Source organism: Nipponia nippon, unplaced genomic scaffold (genome assembly GCF_047370975.1).
Source record: "Nipponia nippon isolate SJK-2023a ecotype South Korea unplaced genomic scaffold, ASM4737097v1 scaffold_2, whole genome shotgun sequence".
In the NCBI taxonomy this organism is placed as follows: domain Eukaryota; kingdom Metazoa; phylum Chordata; class Aves; order Pelecaniformes; family Threskiornithidae; genus Nipponia; species Nipponia nippon.
The window spans coordinates 45,317,890-45,332,140 of NW_028262336.1; the positions used below are offsets into that span (position 1 = coordinate 45,317,890).

General features: G+C 38.5%; 1 protein-coding gene across 1 annotated transcript in view; it reads right to left on the reverse strand.

Annotated features, from left to right (window-relative positions):
- Window positions 1–1,899: 1,899 nt before the first annotated feature.
- Window positions 1,900–14,251, reverse strand: part of SMS (spermine synthase) — a 54,131-nt gene continuing 41,779 nt past the window's right edge. Inside the window, exons 10-11 of the mRNA XM_087756275.1 lie at window positions 7,892–8,007; window positions 1,900–4,784 (exon numbers count right to left, since the gene is read on the reverse strand). Of these exons, the coding sequence (XP_087612401.1) occupies window positions 4,742–4,784; window positions 7,892–8,007 (159 nt within the window). The 3' untranslated portion in view covers window positions 1,900–4,741. The remainder of the gene's footprint in view (window positions 4,785–7,891; window positions 8,008–14,251) is intronic.

Below are 14,251 nucleotides of genomic sequence, written 5' to 3' on the forward strand. Positions count from 1 at the left end.
TCAGATGAAAAACCTACAATGGCTGTAGCAGTATGGTTTTTTGTTTTTTTTTTTGTTTGTTTTCATACATTTGCCAGTTCTGATCAGTTTTCGCAATTCCAGGAGCTGAAGACAGCAGAGATGCCACTGGTATGCTTCTGCCCTCCACCCTTCCATGCTCACAGTGACAACCCGTGACAGTTAAATCCCACAGTTCCCTTTCCTGTGGGCTTCATGAAGTTTGTATTTATTTGCTTGGGTAATTTGTCTACCCTAAGCACTCCTTAATATGAATAGTTTCCTTTTGGTCATCGTTTCATTTCCAGCAGTTAAGTTCTTTTTCTCCTAAAATACTTAGGAGCCACCTTGCAATCATTACTCAGTCAAAAAAAACCATTGCCAATCTCTCTTCCTTCTCCCTCTGATACCTACAGAGGACAAGCTAGGCAGTGCAACGGGCACTCCTTTTTTGGTATGTTCAGAGGTGCTCCCCAAATCCCCACCACATCTGCTGTGCTCTCCTGTTTCTGGTTCTTCCTTCCTGGCTCATTCCCCCAGTTCCTTCCCATCTTAACTGCTCTTGCTCCTGCATCCTTTCTTCCCTTGACACTGCCCAGGAGTACTTGTCATCATGCTTCCAGTTATGGAATACATTTCACCCTCTTCTTTCCTTTCTTTCTACTTTCTCCATTTCTACCTCTGAAGCTCAAGTTCACTAAAATGGATGACCACTCTACAAACTTCTTCACATCCTTCCACCATTCCCATTCCACATTTCTAACTCCTTGCTTCCTAAAGCATCCCACATTTCAAAAAGGCACTTCTATGTTGCTCAATGCTATTATTAATCACTCCTGCACTTACTTCCTTTGCTAGTTCTCTCACTTGCTCCTTCAGCATCTCCTTTAATGATTCCAACTACTCCTTTTTTCTCTGTGGACAAGGTTTGTCAGCTGCCTCATGTTACCCCTCAGGCAACATCATCTGCAGTCTCCTATTCCTAAATTAAAATAAGAAATTGAGTACTCTTCTTTTCACTTGTCCCCTCACCTTGTTCCTTCCAGCAAGCTGTCAACGCCTCAAACTCTACACAGTGAAAATAAAAAAGCAAGAGATACCTACCTTCCCTGCGATGGATGTAGGCGCTCTAAAATTACTCTTTATCCTACCCTCAAAGTCCGTACATGAGACTTTCCCCCCTCCTCCCCCAAAGTTAAGCCTTCCCCCTTCTTTTTCCCAACTACCAAGCCCTTTGCTATCACTATACATAGGACAGATGTAAACACTTCTCCTTTCCAGTTAGCTGGAATTTATATAAATCTCTCCACAATCTCTTTTAGAAGTTACACGTTGTCTGACATCATTAATCTTTCTGAATCACACCCCAGAGTAACTTCTTCAATGTCCTCAGCCTGCTCATGCCCTTCTCCCTCTTCCTTAAACGTCTGTGCCAAAGCTTGCATCATTCTTAATGTCTCACTTATTTCTCCTAAGCCTATCTTTTCTCTATGCCACACAATGAGTCACACTGCCACCCAAAGCCAACTTGCCACTTCAGCAGAAAAACTAAAAAACTTACACTTATAGATCTCCAAAGAACTCACATCTACAGTTCTCTACAGAAAATTAACTCTTTCTAGGCAAAGATCACTGAAGCCTCAAGCGATCCTCCCCACTGCAAACATCAATATGCTGTTCCATACTACAGAGTATCTTATCTCAGCATATATTATACGGAAAATAACTGAATTTATCAGAGAGACAGAAAAGATACACAAGAAAAGGGAGCATTAAGTACCTTCCTGTGTGTTAGGTGACAAGGAAAAGAAAAAAGAGAGGTACAATGGTAAGCATCGTACCCATCAATTCTGTCATTTTAACACTGAATCCCCAATGTATTTAACAATTCAAACACACAAGTAATAATAGCGTACCTTTATTGTAACACGTGCACTGCACTGATGCAGTAGATACAACGCCAGCAGTCTTCTCTTTGCACAAACTACTATCAATCAAGTTTTAAAATATTTAAATCACATTTCTAGGTGGAAGCAGCGTTTAGTGCAAAGAATAATTAAGCAAACCCTAATGTTAACCATATCTTGGGAACTGTTCGCATACATAGTGCAGCAATCATAGCTATTTCCCAACTGTCCTTAAACATGGAAAACTGATCAGCTATAGCAGTGTGCGTTTGAAAATTCTAACACAAAGAGACTTGTTTTCCTTTTTAAGAAATCTACACTACAGCAACAAATAAATAAAGACTGACTGTGTATGTATTTGCTCAGAATCAATTCAGCAACTTAAAAAAATATAATGTTCAGCATTTGCCGAATTGCTTTATACTGCATCTATCACTTTAAAAAAAACCTACGTTAAAAAAAGTTTAAAGAAAAAAATAATTCCTCCAACTCTATACTGTACCAGTTGAAAAGGAAAGATTTCAAGCACTGCTGCCTCTCACCTATCAATATATAATTCAGGTCCCCTGGTCATTTCAGGAACTGATTACAGAATATCCCTGCACACCCAACATCTCTGTGCTCAGGCAGCTTTGTGCAGCGATGCTAAAGAAAAGTGCTAGCCTTCGTACAGCAAGCCAGCAAGCATATTAAGTCATCTTCCAGTTCACAAGTTTCTTCGCTAAAAAACAACCACCCCCAATTGTTGTGACTGATTTCTACATCTATCAAGCTCACTCAGGAACATATATGCTGTAAGCCCTGTCCCAGTGAATGCCTGTGTGCTTAATTTCACCTACATGAGTAATCACGCTAACCATCAAAGGGAATATTCATGCTCGCAAAGTTAAGGATACACGTTAACTGTTTATAGGACATCTGCATTCATTTGCAGCTATACAATATACTGGATCATAAATGAAGGGTTACTACTAGGCCATAGGCAATAATAAAGGTATTTTCTGGGATGTATACAATAGAGCTAAAACACTCAGGGAAATGCAAGACACTTATCTCCTGCTTAGAGGGAGGCTCTGCTCTTTGGGAGTATTTAGGGATGCACAGACTGTAGGCCATGGAAGAACTGTGCCCCATGTATATTAAAGAATTAACATTAACTGCAATAATTGAGAACAGTTAAGACTGAAGAATACTTCTATTGGCTCTCCAAACTGAAAGCATTTTAACAGCACAACTGTATAATACAAAAATAATTATATACCAAATGAAGAGAAAATTTTTTGGAAGTTTTCCAGTATCACTCTGGAATTCTACATAGGCTACTCAGATTTCATGAACAGTTTATGTATGTGGGACGCAGTAAAATTCTTCTCTATGTAGTATTTAAGAATACAGATATTAGAAGTTTTTTTTTTTGTTTGGTTTATTTTCATTAACAGTATCTTGAGGGGGGAGAGGGAGGAAATCAACTCCCTCCAATAAAACTAAGAAAATGTTCATATCAGGTGTTGAAGGAAAAAACATCATTATGGTTCAAGATTAGAGTATTTAGGGAAATAGTGCACTTTTTATTCTATCTTGGAAATGTACAGAAAAGCACAGAAGGGTTATATCCTTCCTACCTCCTTTCAAGTGGGATCTATTAAACACTGAAAGCAAAGTTTTAGTCAGTACATAGCACATTCTTACAAAAATATAACTTTTCAGACAACATGAGAAACAGTTAAAGAAAAATGCTTTTATCTTTCAGAACAAAACTACAATGTAACCTAGCTTCCACTGATTTTTAAACTGCAAGTGAACCTAATTCAGCAAGAGCCCCGCACAACATGGTCAATCTGCAGCAATAAGACCAGGACTTACCCCACTGAAGTATACATACTTGCCTCAAAACATTCAACACTGGTGCACATGAATCTGGATCACACCCACATTTCTTTGCCCTCTAAAGGGACCCTTCCTTCTTCAAGAACCTAGTGCTTCCCATAAGGTTGAGGAGTGTATGCCCTCAAGAACCTCATTACACTCCATTTCTTGCACTGTGGTGGGATGGAAAACCAGTTTTAATTTTCATGCTGATAGAGCTATATAACCTACTGTTAAATCTGTATCAAAATCCCAATAATCAATACGGCAGCAGCTAAAGAATTCCATGAGGTGAAAGGTTAAAGATTCTTCTCCTGCAGAAGAGATTACAGCAACGGTGAATGAAACTAGAGTAAATAAAGTTTAAGATGACTAGCTTTCTTCCCTTTGCAATGAAGGATTTAGGGTATCCTTTCAGAAGATTTTTTTCCTTATTTTTTCCTTTTTTTTTTTTTAATAGTTATGCCCTTTTCTATATGGAAGCACTGCGGTGTTCATTTAAAAAAAAAAAATCAAACAAAAAACCCTCCATCCTTAAAAAGCACCACAGAAAATCTGTTGGAAAAACAAAAAACACCCAAAACAAACTCCATGGACCACCCTTTAGGGATGAAATGCTAAAGATGTCTTTTTTTAATCAATCAGTTTGTGAAGATCTACAAAAAATAAAAAGGATCACATTCTAAAGGTTCAGTGCATTCAGCAGCTATATAGTTTTGCTGCTTATTCATCTTTAAGTTGACTTTCAAAAATAACACCCTAGCTCATCAAAATATACATTTTCCATTTCCTTTTAAATTAAAATAATAATAAAAAACATTTAAAGAATTCACAATCAATAGCATGACTAAGTTTCAGGATCATCTACAGCATATAATTTAAAGGTTCAAGATGCCAATATGCAGCATGTGGCAGGCCTATATGCTCCATGCAGCATGTACATTTAGGATAATCTCAAATAATCTTGATGTTCAGACGTCAGTTTGTTTCTTCCAAATAGTGTAGAATACCCATCTGAAGAAAAGAAGCAGTTAAGGGAAAAAAAAGACAAAGTTTGTAGTACATAGTTAAAATGGAAGTAGTTCTTTTCACTTATATTTTGATCCTGAAAACTTCCGGTAGCTCATAAAAATGAGGCAGGTAAAAAATCTCAGAAGTGAGATCTCCCTGGATCCTCTTTTTGGCTCAGCAGTTCAAAACAGCATCCCATTTCCACCGAAACTGAAATCCTTTGCAAACCCATGTTTTCTAATTCCTGCTGCAGCTTTTCAGGTGGTGCATTTTTTTTGCATTGCAACCACTGAACAAACTGCAGAAGTACTTTGGGAATAGTGATCAAAACTTCGACTGGGAGTTCACCAAGCTGGGATCCCTCTTGCTCATCTTCTCAATTGTAAAGTAGCAAGCTTGAATAGGAAAGAGACATCCAGCTACCTAATTTGTGAATCCCCAGCACAGACACAATCAGACACAAAATTAATACTGAGATGTTCAGCAGTTGAACACTAGGTATCCAGGTATCTTACCGGGCAAAGATTTAAATGTCTACTGCCTCTTAACTGCCTCAACAGGGGTTCTGTTGAACACTCATCAGATGCATTTAAATTTTGCCTAGGGTTTTCTCTAAAAGCTTCTCTGGTGTTTGCCTTAGGTACCTAAACACTTTTCAGAAAGCAGACCTTTATGCCACCCAGACTGAGCCAGAAGCAAGTACAGAGCAACTGGAAGCTCTATCAGCGCTCTTTTTGCTGCTTCTCTGGGGGAAGATGGACCCAGCTTCAGCAGTCATACAGAAGCTATGCTCAAACCACAGTTCTCTGAGGTACTCCTGGCAGGACGGACAACTGGTACACAAGAGCTCTCTGCCCATGCTGGGCACGTGAAAGAGGTCAGAGCTACGTAATTCCACCTGCTTCTGGAGAAGCAGATGGGAGGATGAGACATGACCATCACCTTTTTTTTAGCGCTACAGCAACAGCTGCAGAGTAAGGCATAGATTTCTGGGATTTATAACTTAGATATATGCTTTTCTGTTTACACAGCGAAGTCACACATGCTCCAAATGGGAGCCTCCATGTTCACTGTAAGGTCCTGGTGGAGACCTCAGAGACACATACGCTTTCCTTAAAATAGAGCTGGCTTTTATGTCAACAGCTACTTGAATTTCCGATAACCCCCACAGCAACACTGCTAAACACCAGAATTTCAAGTAACAATTACACACAACAATTTCTGAAGTAGGCAAAACAAGTAATAATAAAAAGTGATAAGCCAGTTTGGTACTTTGGCTGCATTCAGGTACCCACACAGGGAAGTTTTGGTCAGATTACAAAAATGAACATTTGCGTAAGTGGAAGGATTTGTTCAATGGCTCAAGAGATTTCAGGCACTTAAATGAACGTCAAAAATGTGTCACATCCTTTAGAAAGAAAAAAAACCCTAATATTTGATTACATGTCACAATTCTGCTGTAAACTATCACATCTGAGTCATCTGTGAAACAGCATTTAGGTATAACCTTCCATTCAGATACATACTCCTACTTGGAAATCTAAGTTTCAAGAAAGGCGATAACCTGTACCTGAAATGCAGGTAAAGGGTTACCAGAAGTCCAAGGCCAAATTAAACGTTAGAGTACTTTGGGCTAATCTGAAGTCATCAAGATGACTTCTCCTTTAACATTTCTGAACCTATACCATTTTATCATTAATTCATTCAGAAAAAACAAACTAATAAAGCCTGCCCCATTTCTCTAAGAACTGTTCACTTTCAAGCCCCATTATACCTATTTAATGGCCAGTTTTAATGAGTTAATTGCTAAAAATATTTAACTTACTAGAAACAATTAAATGCATTTTTCAAAGGAATGAAGTAGCATTTGCTACTCAATTCATTTAGAAACATTTTGCATACTTCCAAATAAACAATGCACTCAGTATTTAGAAGACTTTCTGAGGATGCATACTTCCAATCACATACATGTTGTATTAAAGCCTGGCAGTTGCAAAGGCAAAGTTTCTCTGAGATTTTAAGCTACAAGGGCAAATATCTTCATATCCTCTTCCACCCTTTTGTCTTGAAAATGTTAAGATCAATCCAAGTTTCACTGGAGAGCTGACAATAACAAGAAACAGGAGGAGCTTGTTACAGTCAGTATGGAGTCCAGAACAGCAGGCTACAGCATTAAACAGGATCAAGATGAGAGACAGAGAAAGGAGGCAAAATGAACACACAGAACAGAAGAAAGGCTGTTGCAGAGTTTCACACACTTAACGTATTATGAATAAGCAGATCCTGGAAAGATCTCTCCTGTCAAGAGAGAGACTGCCACAGCAGGCATTACCCTGCAGAAATATTTCCTGAGATCACACAAGTGGTAAACACTCAAGGGAAATACAGCCAGCAGAACCACCCTATAACAGATCAAAATGCCTCTCGAGCTAAGGGCTCGAAGTCGAAACTTCTAGTTCCTTGTGTAAACTTGCCTGCCACCCATAAAATTAAGAAATTCTGAAGGATTATTTTTAGGAATGGGATGTTGCTGAGAAATGTGTATACCCCTCCACTTGGAATATTTTTTTTTTCAGTAACACTAACTTGTAATGATTGTTAGGAATCACTTCCCCCCCCCCCCCGCCCCCCTCATTAAAAGTCCAGTCTGAGCTATATGTTCAAGAATAGACCTGTTGGAGAATATTTAAAAGATCTGGATCATGCTAATCTGTATGAAGTTAGTTTGGGGCTTTCTGTGAAAGAAAAAAAAAGAAAAAGAAGATACAGCCTTGCCAGAACTCCCAGGCAGTATTACCCTCATCATACAGTTCATCCTACATCACATAAACAATACACTTGGAAACACTCAAAAAACACTAACAAAAACATAGCCTGATCTTGAAAGGTGTTGATCATTTCACGAGCTCTGAATTTATGGTACCTTTAAAAAATAATTCCTGCAATTATCCTCAAAATAAAACTGCAGTAGTTCATTTACCGTGAAAAAACATTAATGGTGTTTAAATTAGAACTGCTTTCTCGCACTTGAGTTCATTACCTCTAAGCAATCTAGGCTTGCTTGGTTTATTAATACATGCTCTCCATTCTTTTTCAGTCTTTAAGGATACAATTCCATGTAGGAGGGAACACACACAGTTTCTTTTGAAAACTCCACAGGACAATAAAGCCTGCTAAGCTGTTCTTCATACAAAGTCAAGGCATCGGTCAGATTGATACAGTTTCCCTGAAGAAAAAAGAAAAGTCCTGGTTACAATGAAACAAAGCAAAATTGCAGATGAATATATACATTTTGACATTAATGCAAGGCTCCCACATACTTCAGAACCAGATACATGCTGTTTCTAATATTTAATATTTACAAGGCAAATACTGAACAGCTTGTCTTCATTCTGCCTACAGCAAACAACCATTTGTATGTTTTCAAGAAAGGGTAACTATGGGGGGATTATCTATCTTCTCATTAGCAGAAGCAACCATTACATTAGGGCTTCCAGTTAAAACAGACCACCATGTGTTGTTTACCTATAACATCTACTCAATAATCATTTTCTTTATGATTGCTTAAATGCATTACTGAACAGTATTACAACATCCAGATTTTCTCAATTATTTAACATTGCCTAGGTCTTAGAACATTTAAATGCACTATAAAAACCCTAGAACGTATTCATTTTAAACAGAATCTTCCACAGAGCAATATGACAAAACATATCAGATTACACAGAAGTTCTGTGGCTGCAGGCTACACTGTCTTGAGTTTCTGTGTATAACACTTCTGAAAAGAAAGTGACTCCTACGATACTTTTCTTCGACCCATGTCTTACCTCATATAAGAATATTAGTAGCATCCTTTTCTGAACAAAATAAAAATCAGTGCTTAGATGATTTTTCTTTAACAGTGCAACTGTGAAGTATCAGACACACTGAACTCACAGTATTCCTTCCCAGACAAATATTATCCAAACACATTGTTGGAATACAAACAACATCTCCAGGATTACAAATGGTAATGAATTAAGAAAACAAAACAAAACCAAAAAACAAAAACCAACTCCTAATTACAAGCACAACCTTGTCCAAAGCTAAGTATTAACAAGCAGTTACATATACCTGGGATGCCCATCTAGAGAAAGCTCTAATTAAAAAAGTGACTATCCATATCTACAATGGATTTCCAGATTTAGTGATAACAGCAAGCCCGCAGAACACCAGACTGAACACAAACTACCCAAAGCCATAAAAGTCAGTTGTGCAACTTTAGTAAAAAACCTTAAGTTTCTTGCCTTTCTTGCCTAGATAACAGAGTAGACTAGCTGATACTTCATGACCTTAAATACGATGATCTTAAGAAGAGTGTGGCAAATACAAGTTATTTGCACGCTAATTTAAAATGGAGTAAATTTGAATATAGTCACCACTGCACAGTCTACAAATTACTCAGCTTTTGTTTTCCAAGTATGAGACACTGAATCAAGACCCACCAGATATGAATGTATGTTGCTGTGGCACAGCATAGAGACAAGACATTCTGCGATTCTGGTTAAGAAGAAGATGTTAATGGTCCTTGGCACACTGACAGCCAGATGAATTGATTTGTGGTCTTCTACCTCCACCACTTTCATAAGGAACCTTCAGCTCAACCTACAGGCCCCAAACATGCTGCATGCTACACATGAACAGCAAGTTATACAATGACAATCAATCTACCCTGACCATATAGCATGTGCCTATCTGGTCATATGTAGGGCAGGATGAGACATCTTCAGGAGACATGTGTGGCTATCCTTCCCTAATGGTTGGGTTTACCAGCTTATACTATATATGTCTTTTACCTTGACCTAGCACAAAGCCTACTTTCTTTTTCTGATTTCTAATCAGTAGAAAGAAAAGCATGAACTACCATTTCTCCAGAGTTACTTTCAACATAAAAATCCTCAGCTTTCCCACCCATTTTGCCACTTCTAGTGGAGGAACGTTTACCACAGATGACAAAAAACGACAAGAAAAAAGGGAACTTTCATGTTAATGAATACGTAGTTCCTAGTAACCTACCATACAAGCCAAAGTCCCACATAATGATGGCAAGATACCTGAGGCACAAAAGTTTGCTATTTATCTCAGATCACAAAAACATTAGTCTCGATGATACAAGGACATGCATTAGACAGAAAAAGGTCTAGTTAAATAAAAACAATAAGGGAAGAAACAGTAATTTACTAACACAGCCAGCTTCTTGGTTTTTAGATGACTCTTCCTGTTCATGACTGGACAGACCAAAAGCCTTCCAGCACAAGCACTTCCGAGCAGAGTACTGCTTTCGATGTTTAAAAGCCCTGAACTTTGCAAGAAAGAGACAAGAACAAGAAAGCCTAAAGCAACAGACTCTACCTATGGAATGGCAGTATTTTCCCTCTGCTCTGAATGACTTCTGGAAACGTTTGCACATGCACACACACAAAATTTTGTTTTTTCTTGCAATTACTGAATGAGGTACCTTGTCCCTTCATGCCCTTAGATAACGTGTGTAACTTGCATCTGACTGTGAAAGAATGCAGATGGTTCAACTGAGAAAAAAGAGCTAGATCTAATTAAAAACTATGGCTCTCTTACAGTCACAGACTTCATCCTACTGTTCTTCCTCTGAATTTTTTGCATCATGCTCAATGATTTTTTTTGCACTGTGCTTAAGTTTCCACAAGTGGAAAAGAAAACCTCAACTTAAAAAATCCTATACATAGCATCTTTTAAAAATCATATTTTTGAAATCTCTCTTTCAAAAGAACTTGCATAAAACCTGTGTTTCATTATAATTTTCATCATATTCCACGAAAAAACGTGTGTGTGTTTATTTAGTAAAGGAAAATGGCATGCTTTATATTGAATATATCACATTTGGTTTTGGGTATCAGAAAACAAGAGGTTTGTAAAAAGGTAAGAGATGAACACTAACTAAGCACAACTGCACAAAGCACAACAATGAACAGACTATTGTAGTACTTGTTTAGTAACCTGTTATTATCCAGGGGACTATAGCAGTTATTTGGTTCAGCCGCCCCTTACCAAACATATAATTTTCTTTCAACATCAGACTGAATGCATAAGAAAACTAAAAAACAACCTGTGTGTGTAATTTGAGTCATAAATAGAAACCACTGCTAGGTAATTTATGGAGCATACCACTATTACGGAGTAAGTTTAGTAGGATACACAATGAGGTAAGAGTATCCACAGTTTCCCAGCCTGTCGCTTCAGTACTTCATCCTTTCTCCCTTTTCCAGCAACAGACAAATCACTGCAGACAGTGTGGAAAACAAATTACAGGAACAATGAAACATGCCAATAAGCAATTTTTACTTTTCAAACCCACAACTCCCCAATCTCCAAATCAAGATCTTACCTAAAGGCTCAGACATCCCACCTGGCTGTTCTATTAACCTCTCCTTCTGGAGACACACCACAGGATTTTATAGCTCTGTACAGTTACAGTTTTTTGTAGTTATTTGGCTTTACTTAACAAAAAGCTAGGAATTCCAAAAATCAAACCTACAAAAAAACTTAGATGAACTTATTTCAATAAAGAGAAAAGTTATTGAAAAATCACTATTACCACCCTTCTGCAAGAGGTGACCAGCTTTATCAGCCAAAACTACAGCGTTGATAAAGATGTCAATCACACTTAGATGTTCTTATATCACTAAAATATGACACAGGGAACCAAGCCCAGAATGCAGTACGGTGATCAGTCCAATAACTTGTGTTCATTTTAACTCACCCCACCTAATGAAAATAGTTATGCGGTAGAGCAATACATTTTTTGTTCTGAACAGCCACCATAAACTCAAACAGTAACTAATACTGAACAGTATTTAATAAGGTTTAAAGCTGATGACTCACCAATTATACTTTTTCAAAGGGAAATAAGCAAAATCAGACTTTCTTTTTTCTCCCACACTGTTCAGTCAATTTTCCAACATATACAAAAGCCCTACCAAACTCCTCTGCCCACCCACCCCCCCACCCCCCTTACTTAATCTTTGTTCCATGTCAAACAATTTGACAGAGAAGAAATAGAGGAATGCTGAAATTTTTTTTTCCTCCTTAACAAGCATCTCTCTGACATGAAAGTATTTGAGGCAGTTTTAAACTTTGAGATTAACCAATCTGTATTTATATGAGCTTGTTTAAGACTGACAATTCCTGAACTGTTTCACAGCCTTTGCATTCTGAGTCTGCTCAGTGCTTGCACACGCTTGGACAGCTCACACCCATCTCCCACCACCAAGTCTGGGCTTTCAGAAGGCATACATTCTGTAGTACCATAGCTTTAGTTTTCAGGTTTCTACAGCACAACAAATTTACATAATAAATACAGTTCCAGGCAGACAATAAAAAAACATTCCTTAAAATAAGTAGTAAAAAAATAATTTGTTTAAATGAACCCTGTATATTCCAGTTAACTTTACCCACCTATAAAGGGGATGTGTCCATCAACTGGTTATAGGCTCTATTTAGGCCATTATGCTTCATCCAACCTTAGAAAGTAAACTAGTGACTTGAAAGCAGATGAAAAGGTCCTTTTCCATACTTGCCCATTTCTTACACGTCATTCCTTCATGTCTTACCCTACATGTCATTGCTACTGGGCATCGCTGTCTGTGACAGTATACTAGAGAAGTTTAATTTTTATTTTTAATTTAACATGTTTTTCTATTTTTATTTTGTAATGACAAATGCTGGAGTTGAAGATGGCCAAGGTTGGGGTTTTTTCTTTCCTCACTTCAGAGTGAGTAAGAAGCAACGATACATAGAGCATGAAACACCTAAAAGCTAGTCTTGAGGTTTGGGTGACAGGGATGGTTTTTAAGGAGATAATGGAGGCAAACCTGAATGAAGGTATCTCCGCAGGCCAAACAATCAATTAATTTAAAACTCAACTCTCGATAACACCAGGAAATTAAATGCCTGTCCTTTAAAGACTCCCAAACTGCCAAGAAATCACACAGGCTCACCCAGGGACATGCCTCCGTTCTTCCAGCCTCCTTTCACGTTGCAGTCAAGGAGAACCCTGCTCTCTCTTTGGAAGTGCTAATTAGAAAACCCACACGGCAGCCAAAAAAAGGAGTGTAACTATGGAGCAACATCACAGTGGTCTGGACATTTAGAGGGCAGGGCCACGCTGTGTTAAGAGAGCGGCCAGGAAGCAACAGCTTAGTGAAGGGCTGCATGTGCATGTGGGAGACATCTGATCCCTCGCACCAGTGGTTAGTGCTGTTTACTGGAACCCAAACCTGTGAGTGGTCTGAGACGGTTTCTATCCTGCCTGGGTTGGATGACCTAGACTAGGAAGGAGCAAATTCCTGTTCAAAGGTTCCACTTCATAAACAGGCTGAAAACGATAGCCTGCTCAACCTCAAAGGATTAGAGCACCAGAGCAAAAACTTAGCACAGAAAAAGGCATTTTCCTAGCTACATGTAATCCACTGACACACTGAGACAACCTTACAATCAGTCTCTGCATCTTACAGGGCATAGTTTCACACATGTTGGGACAATCCTCATGTGCCACTTGGAAGGCACGGGATGGTGATGGTTCAGAAAAAACATACAAACATGTCACACAAGTATCTACAAGTACACATACTCCACTGAAATTGAAAAAAAAATCACTTGGGCAATCTAAAAATCATACTGGCTTTTAGAAGGTCCAACAGCATAAACACACTTAACAACATGTTCAGAAACAAGTCACTGGGAGGGTCCATTAGAGATGAAACCAGACCTTGGGATACGCCAAGTTCTTACATCCTCACTGACTCCCACTTCGCTCCCCTGTGACGGTTGGGAACCTTCACCTGTAATGCTGAGCACCTCACAGACCCGGAGCCATATTACATCACTGAACACTTCAAAGCAGCAGCTTCAGAAGGAGAAGGAAGAATAGAAATATAGCAAGCCATATGACCCTTAAGCATCAGACTAGTGAGCATATGTTAAACAATAAGTTTTCACAAACAAGCCTCAAGTCTTAAACTTACAGACAGGGCTGCAAGTTCTGCAGGCTAAGGGCCCTAAAGCTCGCCTCTATGTCCTATGTAGGCTGCAAGACTCTCAATATGGATGATGCAGCTCAAAAAGCAAGGACGTGAAAAGCAAGGCCGCTATACCCGTACAAGTAAGCTTTTGTTCTCATTGTGATTACTATTTGTGGATGCATAGAGCAAGTATGGAGGCGTTTTCCCCTGATATACTTAAGCACAGACTTACAGCAGTAGAGATTAAGATCCATAAACTGCCCTTTCTATCTTTCCAGAGCTCAAACAAGCAAAAAGTCCCTCCTTCATCCTAAAATTGGCTACATATGTTCTTGCATCCCCTAGGAATATGAATAAATAGTCTGAAAAACCTTTCACAGGCAGAATCTCTCTATAAATGTTAATAAACTTCTAGGCAATATTAGTTATCAGTCT